Genomic DNA, 14,538 nt, shown 5'->3' with positions numbered 1-14,538 from the left:
TCGGTGAAGTCCCGTCTGAGTCTCCTCCCCTATGACACCAGTTTAAGATCCTAGCCCTGCTCCACCTTTTCCGCTGCTCTCTTCTCCTCTGGGTCCTCCTGCCCGCTGGGGCATTGCCCTTTCTGGACTCTTCCGACGCTGAGTCACTTAGCTCCTCCCCCTCCCTCCGGCGGACTTTAGGACCCGGTTCCCAATCCTCATTCTCTGCTGTCCCGCGCTCCTGTACATTTGAACTTGCCTCTCGCGCCAACCCAGTGACCTTTCTCCTAACCGTTACACTACTTCGGTCACTGCTTCCCTCTTCCGGGACACTGGCCGGATCTGACCTCCCCTCCGTTGTCCGACTTTCTGATGGAGGCGTGGTCAGCCCTGCCTTATCTTCTCTCCCTGGTGGGGAATGCACTGGCCCCGATCCTTGGGACTCTTCCCCCCCACTCTGCTCTGGTGGGGAAGCTGGTCCTGATTTCCAGCTACTGCTCTGGGAGTCCCTGCTGCCCCCTTGCTCCTGGGGCGTTCCCCTTGGGAACCCCCTACCCCTGGCCCCTGGCGCCCCCTTCTGTGAATCTTCCGATTCGCTGGAGAGGCTCATGGAATCCCTCGGTCCACTGTCCTCTTCTCCTACGCTCCCCTCGGATTCTTCCCCTTCGCTCTCCATCTCCTCTCTTCCCTGTGCCTCTGCTCCTGAGCCCCTGACAACAAGATATCCTATACATGCAACAAACAAACCAACAAATCAATAAAAAACCAATAACAACAATAATAATCATAATCAGTTTACAGTTATGCCCAGATTAAAGTAAATGCCGACTCCAGCTAAACATTTAACCAACACCAACCCAACAAAAATGAAACAGAGGAACCGAAATTAGAACCGTTTAAAACATCCTATATCCTTTTAAAATGTGGCTCTTTTCTAGGGGGTCAGGCAGCAGCAACCATACTTTGAAAGCACAAGGACCCTTTAAACAGCCATGGCTTCCATCTAAAGAATCTTGGGAACTGTAGTTTGCTAAGAGCGCTGAGAGTTAGGAAACCCCCTTTGCAGAGGTACAAGTCTCAGGGTGGGCTTTTAGCGATCATTCTGCCCTGCCAGGGAACTCTGGGAATAGTAGTTCTGAGAGAGGTTGCCTCACAACTCTCAGCCCCCTTAGTAAACTACAGTTCCCAGAGTTCTCTGTGGGCAGCTGCTGTTTAAAGCGGCGTCATAGCACTTGAAACGTATGGGGTGGGTGGCCTTGCTTAACCTAGATCCATTCATTTCAGTGGATCTACTCTGAATAGGACTGAGCTGGAGTGAACCCTATATATTTTAGAAAAATTGGGAGGGGGAAGAAACATTGCCAGCCCACATTAAGAATAAAAATAAAAATCCATCCATCCTAAGTTAAGCATATAGAGTTGTATTCATCCAAGCCAACTCCCTGGTCCTGAATGACTCCCTGGTCCTGAATGGGGTAGCTGTGCCCCTGAAGGACCAGGTGCGCAGCCTGGGAGTCATTTTGGACTCACAGCTGTCCATGGAGGCACAGGTTAATTCTGTGTCCAGGGCAGCTGTTTACCAGCTTCACCTGGTACGCAGACTGAGACCCTACCTGCCACGGACTGTCTTGCCAGGGTGGCACATGCTATAGTTATCTCCCGCTTGGACTACTGCAATGCGCTCTACGTGGGGCTACCTTTGAAGGTGACTCAGAAACTACAACTAATCCAGAATGCGGCAGCCAGACTGGTGACTGGGAGCTGCCGCAGAGACCACATAACACTGGCCCTGAAAGACCTACATTCGCTCCCAGTACATTTCTGAGCACCAACATTCAAAGTGTTGGTGCTGACGTTTAAAGCCCTAAACAGCCTCGGCCCAGTATACCTGAAGGAGTGTCCCCACCCCCATTGTTCTACCCGGACACTGAAGTCCAGCGCCGAGGGCCTTCTGGCGGTTCCCTCACTGCGAGAAGTGAAGTTACAGGGAACCAGGCAGAGGGCCTTCTCGGTAGTGGCACCCGCCCTGTGGCAATCCCTCCCACCAGATGTCAAAGAGAACAACTACCCGACTTTTAGAAGACATCTGAAGGCAGCCCCGTTTAGGGAAGCTTTTAATGTTTGATGTATTACGGTATTTTAATATTTTTTTGGAAGCCTCCCAGAGTGGCCGGGGAAGCCCAGCCAGGTGGGCAGGGTATAAATAAATTATTATTATTACCGTATTTTTTGCTCTATAAGACTCACTTTTTCCCTCCTAAAAAGTAAGGAGAAATGTGTGTGTGTTTTATGGAGCGAATGCAGGCTGCGCAGCTATCCCAGAAGCCAGAACAGCAAGAGGGATTGCTGCTTTCACTGCACAGCGATCCCTCTTCCTGTTCTGGCTTCTGAGATTCAGAATATTTTTTTTCTTGTTTTCCTCCTCCAAAAACTAGGTGCGTCTTGTGGTCTGGTGCGTCTTATAGAGCGAAAAATACGGTATATTATTATTAACAAGAGGCATTATAAGAATTCAAGGGCACAGTCCAAGCAGATGGGGGAGGGACTCTCAAGGGTGATGGAGAGCAGAGTCAGTGTGAGGGTGGCTGGGAGGAGTTCTGAGGGCCAGATCCATGATACCTGGAGGGCCACATAAGCCCTGCCTTATACCCTTCTTGCGTTTGCTCTGGCTTCTTGCTCTGGCTTGCTTCCCCTTGGGATTTTCTCCCCATAGCAAAACGATAGTTCATCTCTCTGTTCTTTCGCAGTGTAGAGCAGTGGTTAGAGGGCTGGGCCGGGACCTGGGAGAGTGAGGTTCAAACCCTGGGGTGAATTCAGGCCAGCTACCGCCTCCCAGGTTAACATACCTTTCAGGGCTGTTGTTCTGAGGATAAAATGGGGAGGGGGAGAAGTGTGCATGCCGATTGGAGCTCTTGGGAAGAAAACGGTGGGATATAATGAATAAGAACAATGATAAAAAAAGAACTTCTCTCGTTTGACTGAATCTGTACTAAGGACTGTGAATGCAATCTGAAATGAAAAGACTTTGGGGAGGCCTGCTTTTTTTGCTATGTTACGATACATCAGTAAAAGTGAAAAAGAAGGAACTAAGGTTCAGTTTAGATATCTGACCCACAGGCTAGCTGCCCCATCTGGGCCAAAGGTCACGATGCCCAGGTAAGCTTAATTTTATTGATTGACTTATTTCATAAAATTTATATACTGCTTGATTGTTGTTGGGGTTTTTTAAACACAAAGTGGTTGACAAAAAAGGATAAAGACTAAAGAACAGATTAAAAACTCACATCAACTTCCTAAATACCTGGGGAGGCTTGTCTAAAATGAAAGAAATGTTGTTGTTGTTTTCATTTAGCAGGTACAGCCAAAAGTACAGCAAAGGCCACTGCCTGACTTCAAGTGGCGGGGAGTTCCAAAGTGCTGCCGCGCTCAAAGATTGAGTTCCTGCAAATGCCTGACTCTTCTTGATGCCAATATTAAGCCCCGAATGGAACAAAGCCACTTAAAAAGGAAGCAAAGCCAGGACTGAGCTGATACCTTCATTACTCCATATATAGGAATGGACCTTGGGGGGGAAATCCAGGGCCGGGGTGTCATCAGATTCCATCTCACCCTGCAAAAAAAAAACTGTCCTCTCAAGCTTCTTGCTTTAGCTATACAAGGCGATTTCCCCAAGGTGCATTTCTGGGGATATTTCGAGGGTCCTCTCTGCTCAGATCTGGGAAATGTTTGAAAGTTGTTGTGGGGGGAGGTAAAAGAAATTCCAATGAGGGATGGGGTTTGTAATCTCCGAGGCCAGTATCAGCCGAGAGGGCAGGCGGCATGAAATCACCGGCTTGTGACTCCTGCATGCTAGGAGATCAGCTGCCCAGTGACACCTAATAAAGGGAATCTTCTCTGAAAGGAGCTGCATTCCGGCGAGGGGGCTGGAATGCGCCCCAGATAGTCCCACCGATAACCCAAGGAAGCAGAGCTCGGCTCAAAGGGTATATAAGGCCGGCTGGGGAGAAGCAGGCAGCACAGGACACAACAGAGCAGGGACGAAGCAAAGCCAGAGATCTCTTGAAAAGGACATCATCTCCAGAGCGAGAAAGCCAAACGCACCTTCTCCAAGCATGGACACCCAGGGCTCGACCACAGTCACCTTCGTCTTGCTGTTCCTCCTCTGCTTCCAGCACCCCATGGCCCATCCCATCGACAGCCTCAGCCCCGCCAAGGAGCTAGCCAGCATGGAGGTAAGGAACCCAGAGGGGCAGGTTTGGGGAGACTCAGTCCTGAGTTGTTTAGTTGTTTAGTCGTTTAGTCGTGTCCGACTTCCACTGCCTCCTGCAGTTTGGTCAGACTCATGCTGGTAGCCTCGAGAACACTATCCCACCATCTCGTCCTCTGTCGTCCCCTTCTCCTTGTGCCCTCCATCTTTCCCAACATCTGGGTCTTTTCCAGGGAGTCTTCTCTTCTCATGAGGTGGCCAAAGTATTGGAGCCTCAGCTTCAGGATCTGTCCTTCCAGTGAGCACTCAGGGCTGATTTCCTTCAGAATGGAGAGGTTTGATCTTCTTGCAGTCCATGGGACTCTCAAGCGTCTCCTCCAGCACCAGGATTCAAAAGCATCAATTCTTCGGCGATCAGCCTTCTTTACGGTCCAGCTCTCACTTCCATACATCATTACTGGGAAAACCATAGCTTTAACTATACGAACCTTTGTTGGCAAGGTGATGTCTCTGCTTTTTAAGATGCTGTCTAGGTTTCTCTAAGGAGCCCAGAGGGGCAGGTTTTGGGAGACAGTCCTAGGATTTTACTATTCTATGATGGGCTCTCCCCTCCTGGGGGAGAAATTCACGGAAAGCCAACCTTCCATGTTTAGAGACAGTCTACCTCAGAGTCGGAGGGTGCTGGGGGTAATTGACAGGGAAGTGATGCCAGCCGGTCGCTGTTGGGAACGAAATACTGGGTTGTTGTGCACATGAGAATGCATTATTTTAGGGAGAACCACTTTGCAAAACCACCACCACTTGCATCTATTAGGGAAAATTCACATCAACTGATTTTTCACAAGGACTTAAAGAAAAATTGAATAGGTTTTTATTAAAACACAAAAATCCATTAAAGCACAAAAATTAAAACAGACTCGTCCCAGAAAAACAGGTGTGAAATACCAAAGGAAGGGAGGAAAGGGAGCTGAGATGTGTTAGAATATGTTAGAAATTACAAGTCTATTAAAAAAAACAACACACTATTAATATGCATTTTAATAAAATTAAATAAAACTTCAAAATAAATAAATAAATGGGAAATCAATATAGAGATGTGGAGGACCGGATCTAAGATTATTGTTGTGATTAGAATTTATATTCTACCTTTTCCTCTAAGGAGCACATGGTCGCATACATTCATTCCCCCACAACAACCCTATGAGGTAGGTTGGGCTGAGAGGCAGTGACTGGCCCAAGGTCACCAAAATGAGTTTCATGGCCAGTGAGTGGAGGATTTGAACGCAGGTCCAGTGCTCTAGCCACTGTACCCGTCGCTGCTGGGAACAAAATACTGGGTTGTGTCTTTTCCCCTTCTTCCATTCTTAGCTATGGCTGGGCGGATCAATCCTTCCTCGGTTGCAGAATGTTAGGATGGCAGTGAGCGTAGGCAACTTGTAAAAGAGAGGCAGCGTTGCAGAGTGGTTACAGAGCTAGGACCTGGGAGACCAGGGTTCAAGTCCCCACTTGTCCATGCAGTTCGCTGGGTGACCTTGGGATCCGCCCCTGCCTCCCAGCTGAACCTAAAATTCTAGGATATGAATGCAACAAATAAATGATAAAATTCATAAAGGATTCCAATTTATATCCAATTCTAGGATATAAAAGCAACAAATAAATGATAAAATTCATAAAGGATCCCGGGCTTGTGGCAGGGAGACAAGGCTTTTCCATGTTACGGAATGTCTAACTGTGATATATTTATTTATCACCTGTTATTACATTAATATTCCACCTCAAGGTGGCCTATGTTTTTCTCCCCTCCATCTCCCTCATTTTACGCTCACAATAGCCCTGACGCGTAGGAAGGATCGGGGAAGAAAGTTGATCCCCTTTGCATTTTAGTGAGAAAACGACCCGGTTCACAGTTCTCGACTGGATACACGAAACGAAACAGATCTCCCAATTGAAACTCACACATCTCCCAATTTTGTCTCCGTCAACAAGTGTGTGCAAATGTGCAGAGGTCAGCAAAAAGGAACGTGCTAAAATATGTCACATTGGGGGACTCTGCTTGTGCAAATGTGTATATGCTGGTCAAAATTGCTTATAGAAATTTGCACGTATGGATTTTCTGCTGCAGAGATGTGGAGTGGTGAATTTTAAGACTGGGAAGACAATGACCTGAAATGGACAGATTTATTTATTTGTTCTGTTTCGGTCCCACCTTTTTCTCAGAGGAGCTCAAGGTGGCAAACTTGCTTCTCCCCCCCTCCTCATTTAATTCCCACAACGACCCTGTGAGGTAGGCTAGGCTAAGAGGCAGGGAGTGGGCCCAAGTTCAGCCAGTGAGCTTCCTGGCTGAGGGAGGATTTGAACGCTGGTCTCGCAGGCCCCAGCCAGATAATCACTGTAACCACTCCAGCACTCTGGTTCTTCAATTATCAGGTGTCTTCCTTGTTAACTTCTTGAAAGGCATCTGACTCTCTGGCTTTGATGCTGGGGAATCTTATGCACTTTAGGAGACCTGGAGCTCAGCAGCAAAATGCATGTTTCATATCTGTAAAATCACAAGTCCAAAAGAAAGAATTGTATTTGCAGAACGACAAACCCGGTTTCCAGGAACAGGCAGACACCAGAAAGAAACTGGGGGGGGGTGGGCCCTGGGACCTTCTGCATGCAAAGCATGTGCTCTACCACCAAAGTATGACACTTCCCCCATTAAAAGGCAGCATGGCCTAATGGTTAGAGTCTCAGACTGGGACCTGAGAGACCAGGGTTCAAATCCCCGCTTGGCCATGAAGGTCATCTGAGGTGACCTTAGGCCAGTCCCTGTCTCTTAGCTTAGCCTACCTCACAGGGTTGTTGAGGGGATTAAATGAGGACCATGTATGCCAACTCAAGCTCCTTGGAGGAAGAAGAAGGTGGGATGGGAACCTAACAAATAACGAAATAATAAAGGTAAAGGGACCCCTGACCATTAGGTCCAGTCGTAGCCAACTCTGGGGTTGCGGCGTTCATCTTGCTTTACTGACCTAGGGAGCTGGCGTATAGCTTCCAGGTCATGTGGCCAGCAGGACTAAGCTACTTCTGGCGAACCAGAGCAGCGCACGGAAACACCATTTACCTTCCCACTGGAGTGGTACCTATTTATCTAATTGCACTTTGAGGTGCTTTTGAACTGCTAGGTTGGCAGGAGCAGGGACCAAGCAACGGGAGCTCACCCCATCGCAGGGATTCAAACCGCCAACCTTCTGATCGGCAAGCCCTAGGCTCTGTGGTTTAACCCACAGTGCCACCCGCGTCCCATAACGAAATTATAAAAGTAACTAAATGAGACTGTAGTGTTCAGGGTCTAAAATTACCTGTCTCAGTGGTTCCCAAAGTAGACAGTAGTGCCCCCTGGGGGGGGCAGTGGTGGGATTAACTAGGGGGCACTAATAGGCAAGGCAGTGGCAAGGGGTTGCTTGTCATCTGTCTCAAGAAACAATGGCGTACAACCATGGGGGTGAAGCCAGACCCCTGGAGAATCACAGCACCTATCAGACTTTGAAAAGCTGGATTAAATTCATCAATTGTGTCAAATTCATCGCACTAAAATGTCTAAACAGGATACTGAACAGGTGTGCCATTAATTGTTCCTGCTTCGAATTTTATTGGGTTATTATATATGCCAACTGATATTCTGAATAATGCTTTTTATAGAGCAGAGCAGCGGGCACGAAGAATGAGTTTATGGAACCAAGGGGATGGGGGGGGCTGGAAAAGTGTGGGAATTGCTGAGCTAGCTGAACCCCTGAGGAAGGAAGGAAGGAAGGAAGGAAGGAAGGAAGGAAGGAAGGAAGGAGAGGGAAAGAAAGAAAGAAAGAAAGAAAGAAAGAAAGAAAGAAAGAAAGAAAGAAAGGGAGGGAGGGAGGGAGGGAGGGAGGGAGGGGGGAAGGAAGGAAGGAAGGAAGGAAGGAAGGAAGGAAGGAAGGAAGGAAAGAGAGGGAGGGAGGGAGGGAGGGAGGGAGGGAGGGAGGGGAAGGAAGGAAGGAAGGAAGGAAGGAAGGAAGGAAGGAAGGAAGGAAAGAAAGAAAGAAAGAAAGAAAGAAAGAAAGAAAGAAAGAGGAAGGAAGGAAGGAAGGAAGGAAGGAAGGAAGGAAGGAAGGAAGGAAGGAAGGAAGGAAGGAAGGAAGGAAAGAGAGGGAGGGAGGGAGGGAGGGAGGGAGGGAGGGAGGGAGGGGAAGGAAGGAAGGAAGGAAGGAAAGAGAGGGAGGGAGGGAGGGAGGGAGGGGAAGGAAGGAAGGAAGGAAGGAAGGAAGGAAGGAAGGAAGGAAGGAAGGAAGGAAGGAAAGAGAGGGAGGGAGGGAGGGAGGGAGGGGAAGGAAGGAAGGAAGGAAGGAAGGAAGGAAGGAAGGAAGGAAGGAAGGAAGGAGAGGGAGGGAGGGAGGGAGGGAGGGAGGGAGGGGAAGGAAGGAAGGAAGGAAGGAAGGAAGGAAGGAAGGAAGGAAGGAAGGAAGGAAGGAAGGAAGGTGAGGATCAGGCAGCAGAAAGGTTTGGAGGCAATGCAGAGGAACGAAAGAGGAACATTATATTCATTTTCCATTCAGGCCCTTCTGCAGAGGCTGGAGGAGAAAGTCTCCCTGATGGAAGATCTGCAGAACAGCCCCAACCTAGAAGATCCTGAAAGCCAGAGGGAGGGACTGGCCGAGTTCCTGGATGATGGCAACAGCCAGCAAGTCGAGACCCCGGCCTATTCAGCCCCGTTCCTCTCCGACCGCAGCTCCCTGCTTAAGCGCATGCGGGGAATCCAGACAGCGAAGAGCTGTTTTGGGAGGAGACTGGACCGGATCGGGGAAGTGACTGCGATGGGATGCAGAGGTGAGCCCACCCCACCCCCTTGTTATTGCCTGACCTAGAATAGCGCTTTCTGGGAGAATTACAGGAAAGCACACACCCCTCCAAGCTTATGATAACAGACGCATGCTTCGTTTTGGTCCACCGGCTAAACCTGCAAACCCTTCCCATCGATGCCCAGAACAGGGACTTGTACAGAGTTGCAACAGGCAACTCCCTCTTTAGTGAGAGCTGCCTGTTGCAACTCTCCATGAGTCCCCGTTCTTAGCATCAAAGGCTTCAAGGGTACACATTTGACTGCACCCCACTGTATAAGTCCAACACAATCATCAAATTTGCGGATGATACAACAGTGGTGGGGCTCATTAGTGAGAATGATGAGGCTGCTTATAGGAAAGAAGTACAGGGGTTAATTCAATGGTGTAAAGAAAATAATCTTATGCTAAACACCAAAAAAACCAAAGAACTCATAATTGATTTTAGGCGAAAGAAAAGTGTATTTTTACCATTGCACATAAATGGCGAGGAGGTGGAGAGGGTTGGTAGTTTTAAATACCTGGGCACTTACATCTCTGAGGACCTCTCATGGACTGCAAATATTAATATGGTTGTGAGGAAGGTGCAGGGGAGGTTGTATTTCCTGAGAATGCTCAGAGGATTGAATCTATCCCAGCACCTACTTCTGTCCTATTATCATAGTACCATTGAGAGTGTCTTAACCTATAGTATATTATCGTGGTATGGGAGCAGCTCTGGAATGGATAAAAAAGCCTTACAGAGAATAATTAAAATTGCCCAGAATGTTATTGGGCTCCAACTACCAACCCTGGATGAGATCTTCACGTCTCGCAGCTTGAAGAAGTCACACAATATCCTGAGAGATCCCACCCATCCTGCTCACAACCTCTTTGAACTGTTGCCTTCGGGCAGAAGATATAGGACAATGAAAACACGAACTACACGCCTTCTGAATAGTTTCTATCCAAGAGCTCTGATTGCACTAAACAATGATCTCAGGGCCAGTTGTAAGAAATAGCAAGCAGTGAGTAGTAAGGAATGAGATAGGTTTTAGGTTATGCTATGCTTCTAATAGGTTGTGTTATATTCTGGATTATGTATGTTTTAATAGATTATGTCTGAATAGGATGAGAGTGTTGGAGATACGTGCAAATGTGTATGTGAATCCGGTCTTGGGTGTTTGATTTTCGTTGTTGTGTATACTGTGTATATACGGACAATGACAATAAATTTATCTAAATCTAAATCTAAATCTAAATATCTGGCAGCTTGGAAGTCTGGTGTTTAGCCAGAATCCGCTTCCCAGCTGCTTCCTCCCACTGATCAATCTAGGAACAGTAAGGGATCTTCCAAGTTCTGTTGCTTGGCTCACATACCTCTAATAAAAAAGGCACGGAATAAATCTTACTGGGGTGTATAAAGCTGGTAAAATAACAGCTATATATTCCTGCATTGCGGGGGGTTGGAGTAGATGACTCTCAGGGTCCCTTCTAATCCTAGGATTCTAAATCCTTTTCCTTTTTAACCTTTTGCTTCCAGGGTCGAGGAGGAATTAAGATCCGCTTTCCTGCCGTCAGCTCACGGCATCCGACCTTTTGACGACATGTGAATTTCTGAAGACATGTGCTTTCCCTCAAAAGTCCTCTGGAATCATGTTTCCTGCTTATTTATTTCTTAATTTATTGATTTATTTATTTCTTTGACCTCTTGTATGTTTGTGTTTTCTTTTTCTTTTTTTCTTTTTTTTTAAACCAAACAAACTTTCTTACTTTCGGCACAGAGATTGAAACAATAAAAATCAAACACATTTGCTCTTTTCCCCCTTGGTGTTCGATCTACTTATTCCTCATCCTCTCGCGTGTTCTTTCCTTTCAAACATGTATTTGCATAGCCACACCCACTCCCAGAACCAGCTCCTAGTTGTGTAATTTCAAAGCTCCTCCAGGATACAGAAGGCTGAAATGGAGGATAATTCAGTGCTGGGGATGGAGAGATGCAAGAGATGCTAGATTTCGTTTGCATTTAAAGGCAAACCTACCTAATTCACACTTTCTGAAACAATACATAAGGTAAAGGTAAGGTCAAGGACCCTTGGACAGTTAAGCCCAGTCAAAGATGACTATGGGGTTGTGACGCTCATCTCGCTTTCAGGCCAAGGGAGCCAGCATTTGTCCACAGACAGATTTCCGGGTCATGTGGCCAGCAGGACTAAACCGCTTCTGGACATCGTGACGGAAGCCAGAGTGCATGGAAACACTGTTTACCTTCCCGCCGGAGCGCTACCTATTTATCTACTTGCACTGGTGTGCTTTCAAACTGCTAGGTTGGCAGGAGCTGGGACAGAGCAACAGGTGCTCACCCTGTCATGGGGATTCGAACCGCTGACCTTCTGATAAGCAAGCCCAAGAAGCTCAGTGGTTTAGACCAGGGGGCAGCAAACTTTTTCAGCAGGGGGCTGGTCCACTGTCCCTCAGACCTTTTGGGGAGCCGGACTATATTTTGGAAAAATAAATAAATGAACAAATTCCTATGCCCCACAAATAACCCAGAGGTGCATTTTAAATTAAAAGCACACATTCTATTCATGAAAAACCCCAGGCAGGCCCCACAAATAACCCAGAGATACATTTTAAATAAGGACACATTCTACTCATATAAAAACACACTGATTCTCAGACCATCCACTGGCCTACCCATGGTTTAGACCACAATGCCAACCGAATCCCTACTTGAAACAATACATAAACAATAGCTGCCCAGGGTGGCTGGGGAAACCCAGCCAGATGGGTGGGGTATAGATAAGTATTTATTATTATTATTATTATTATTATTATTATTATTATTATTATTACATGAAGCAAAACACAGGCCCCCTGCAATATTTGAAATGTGCACTTTTCCCAGTTTTGCAATGCAAGTCTCCAGGCAAGCAATGCGTACAGAATTAAATTATATCCAGGTAAACTGTGCATAATGTTTTGGTGAAAGTATCACGTGAGAATTCATTATTTTAGGGAGAACTGCTTTGCCAAAACAACAACTTGTGTCTATTCACATCAATTGATTTTCACAAGGATTATAAAAAAAAAAAATCAAATAGATTTTTATCAAAACACAAAAATCAAGCTTAGAACAGACTGATCTCAGAAAACAGGTGTGAAATACCAAAGGAGAGGAAGAAAGGGACCTGAGATGTGTTAAAATATATTAGAAACTACAAGTCTATTAAAAAACACACCACACAATTAATATGCATTTTAATAAAATTAAATAAAACTTCAAAAAATAAATAAATGGCAGAATGATATAGAGATGTGGAGGACTGAATCTAAGATTATTGTTGTGATTAGAATTTATATTCTACCTTTCCCTCCGCGGAGCACATGGTCGCATACATTCATTCCCCCACAACAACCCTGTGAGGTAGGTTAGGCTGAGAGGCAGTGACTGGACCAAGGTAACCACAGTGAGTTTCATGGCCAGTGAGTGGAGGATTTGAACGCAGGGCCAATGTTCTAGCCACTGTACCGGGCTGAAATGGTATAACAGAGTAACGGAGAACCTGGAATTGACAGATTATCCCAATGTTCAGAATATCTGAAGGCTGCTCTTTTTGCACATACAATTGAAGAGTTGGAAGGGGTCCTGTGGGTCATCTGGTCCATGACAGGTGGCCATCCAAAATCTATGCTTAGATTTTGGAAGGAGAATCGATAACCTCCTGAGGGAGGTCCATGGGCTCAGCAGACTGAAGGAGCAAATAGATGAAAAAACCTCCATATTTTAAACCAGAAAATATACAGAGAATGGAAAATATTTCAGGAATATATACGACTATATTGCAAAAATGATACTATTTTAGCAGAATTGATACAATACTTGCGAATAACAGATAACTGAAATAAACATTATAATGGAATGTAAGAAAAAGGATATAAAACAAAACTGCGAGAATACTTACCTTTGTTGTATGCTTGTTGTATGCTTATATGTTTGTATTTTAAACCAATAAAGATTTATTTAAAAAAAGAAAAGAAAAACCCCATATTTCTTAATTCTACGACAGTATCTGCTGTGTCTCAATTCTCCAAAGGAACACAGACCCTGGGTAAATGCCAGGAAACCCATGGGCCCTTGCCACAACTCAGCCGAGAGAGGAGCAGGCCCCTGACTTTTGCAACGAAGCAATAAAAATGAGAGAAGTACAAAAAAGCATAATAATAATAATAATAATATATTATTATATATACCCCGCCCATCTGGCTGGGCTTCCCCAGCCACTCTGGATGGCTTCCAACAAAATATTTAAATACAGTAACACATCAAACATGAAAAGTTTCCCTAAACAGGGCTGCCTTCAGGTGTCTTCTAAAAATTTGGTAGTTGTTGTTCTCTTTGTCATCTGGTAGGAGGGCGTTCCACAGGGCGGGTGCCACTACCGAGAAGGCCCTCTGCCTGGTTCCCTGTGACTTGGCTTCTCGCAGGGAGGGAACCGCCAGAAGGCCCTCGGAGCTGGACCTCAGTGTCTGGGCAGAATGATGGGGGTGGAGACGCTCCTTCAGATATACACGGTATAACCGAGAGAGACTTTGTGTCAGGTTGGTTGTCTTGCCAAATGCAAGGTTGTTCTTTTCAAATGAGATTCAGAAGTAATACAAAACACAAACAAGTGAGAAGATTAAAGATTTTATTCTAAACAGCAAGCAATATATACATACCCAGCAAGCACCTCAGCCTGCCACTTGGAAGCTCCCGAGAACCGGTGAAATGAACCCCATAGGTAGCCTCAGTTTGCATGGCCCTGCGGCCGATCAGTCTGTGCATGAGCTTCTCAGAAACTATGCCCCAAACCATTTGATTTATAGCTAGCTAGCCTGTTAAAGGTAAAGGTAAAGGGACCCCTGACCATTAGGTCCAGTCGTGGCCAACTCTGGGGTTGCGGCGCTCATCTCACTTTATTGGCCAAGGGAGCCGGCGTACAGCTTCTGGGTCATGTGGCCAGCATGTCTAAGCCGCTTCTGGCGAACCAGAGCGGCGCATGGAAACGCCGTTTACCTTCCTGCCAGAGCAGTACCTATTTATCTACCTGAACTTTGACATGCTTTCGAACTGCTAGGTTGGCAGGAGCAAGGACCGAGCAATGGGAGCTCACCCTGTCACGGGGATTCGAACCGCCGACCTTCCGATCGGCAAGTCCTAGGCTCTGTGGTTTAACCCACAGCACCACCCGCGTCCCCTAGCTAGCCAGTTAGCCTGTGTTAGAAGAAAAAACTGTTCCTTTATCCCTTCTGGGGTATCCAAGAGACCATATAGAGTCCTTAAGTGGGTTTCCTATTGATAGGAGAAAATAACATAGGCCAACCAGAGAATATTGAGAAGCAAAGCAGCTAGCAAGCATGATCTTTATTAAATTGTTGCAACAGGGTCCCCACTCACCGCACGCAGGAGGGAGGATGAACCCCAAACGTTGGTGTACAAGCTCTTATATAGACTTTTGAAATTGGCCACCCAGTAGC

The 14,538-nt window shown here is 46.4% G+C and overlaps 1 protein-coding gene across 1 annotated transcript; it reads left to right on the top strand.

Moving 5' to 3' along the window:
• The first annotated feature begins 3,879 nt into the window (after positions 1-3,879).
• LOC307222195 (natriuretic peptides A-like) lies at positions 3,880-10,841 on the top strand. Its single transcript, XM_079987371.1, has 3 exons — positions 3,880-4,211; positions 8,758-9,028; positions 10,562-10,841. The coding sequence occupies exons 1-3, from the start codon at positions 4,092-4,094 to the stop codon at positions 10,576-10,578; spliced, it is 408 nt and encodes a 135-aa protein (XP_079843497.1). The 5' UTR covers positions 3,880-4,091; the 3' UTR covers positions 10,579-10,841.
• Positions 10,842-14,538: the final 3,697 nt, after the last annotated feature.

This window comes from Podarcis cretensis (assembly GCF_951804945.1).
Source record: "Podarcis cretensis genome assembly, chromosome: 8".
NCBI classification, from domain to species: domain Eukaryota; kingdom Metazoa; phylum Chordata; class Lepidosauria; order Squamata; family Lacertidae; genus Podarcis; species Podarcis cretensis.
The sequence above is the reverse complement of the archived record's forward strand: the minus strand, read 5'-3'. Positions and strand labels throughout refer to the sequence as shown.

What these genes read in the sequence shown, in the direction of transcription:
- LOC307222195 (XM_079987371.1), top strand. Translation starts at nt 4,092, where the DNA reads ATGGACACCCAGGGCTCGACCACAGTCACCTTCGTCTTGCTGTTCCTC. An exon ending in AGGAGCTAGCCAGCATGGAG is followed by an intron (nt 4,212 to 8,757) that starts GTAAGGAACCCA and finishes TTTTCCATTCAG; the next exon opens with GCCCTTCTGCAGAGGCTGGA.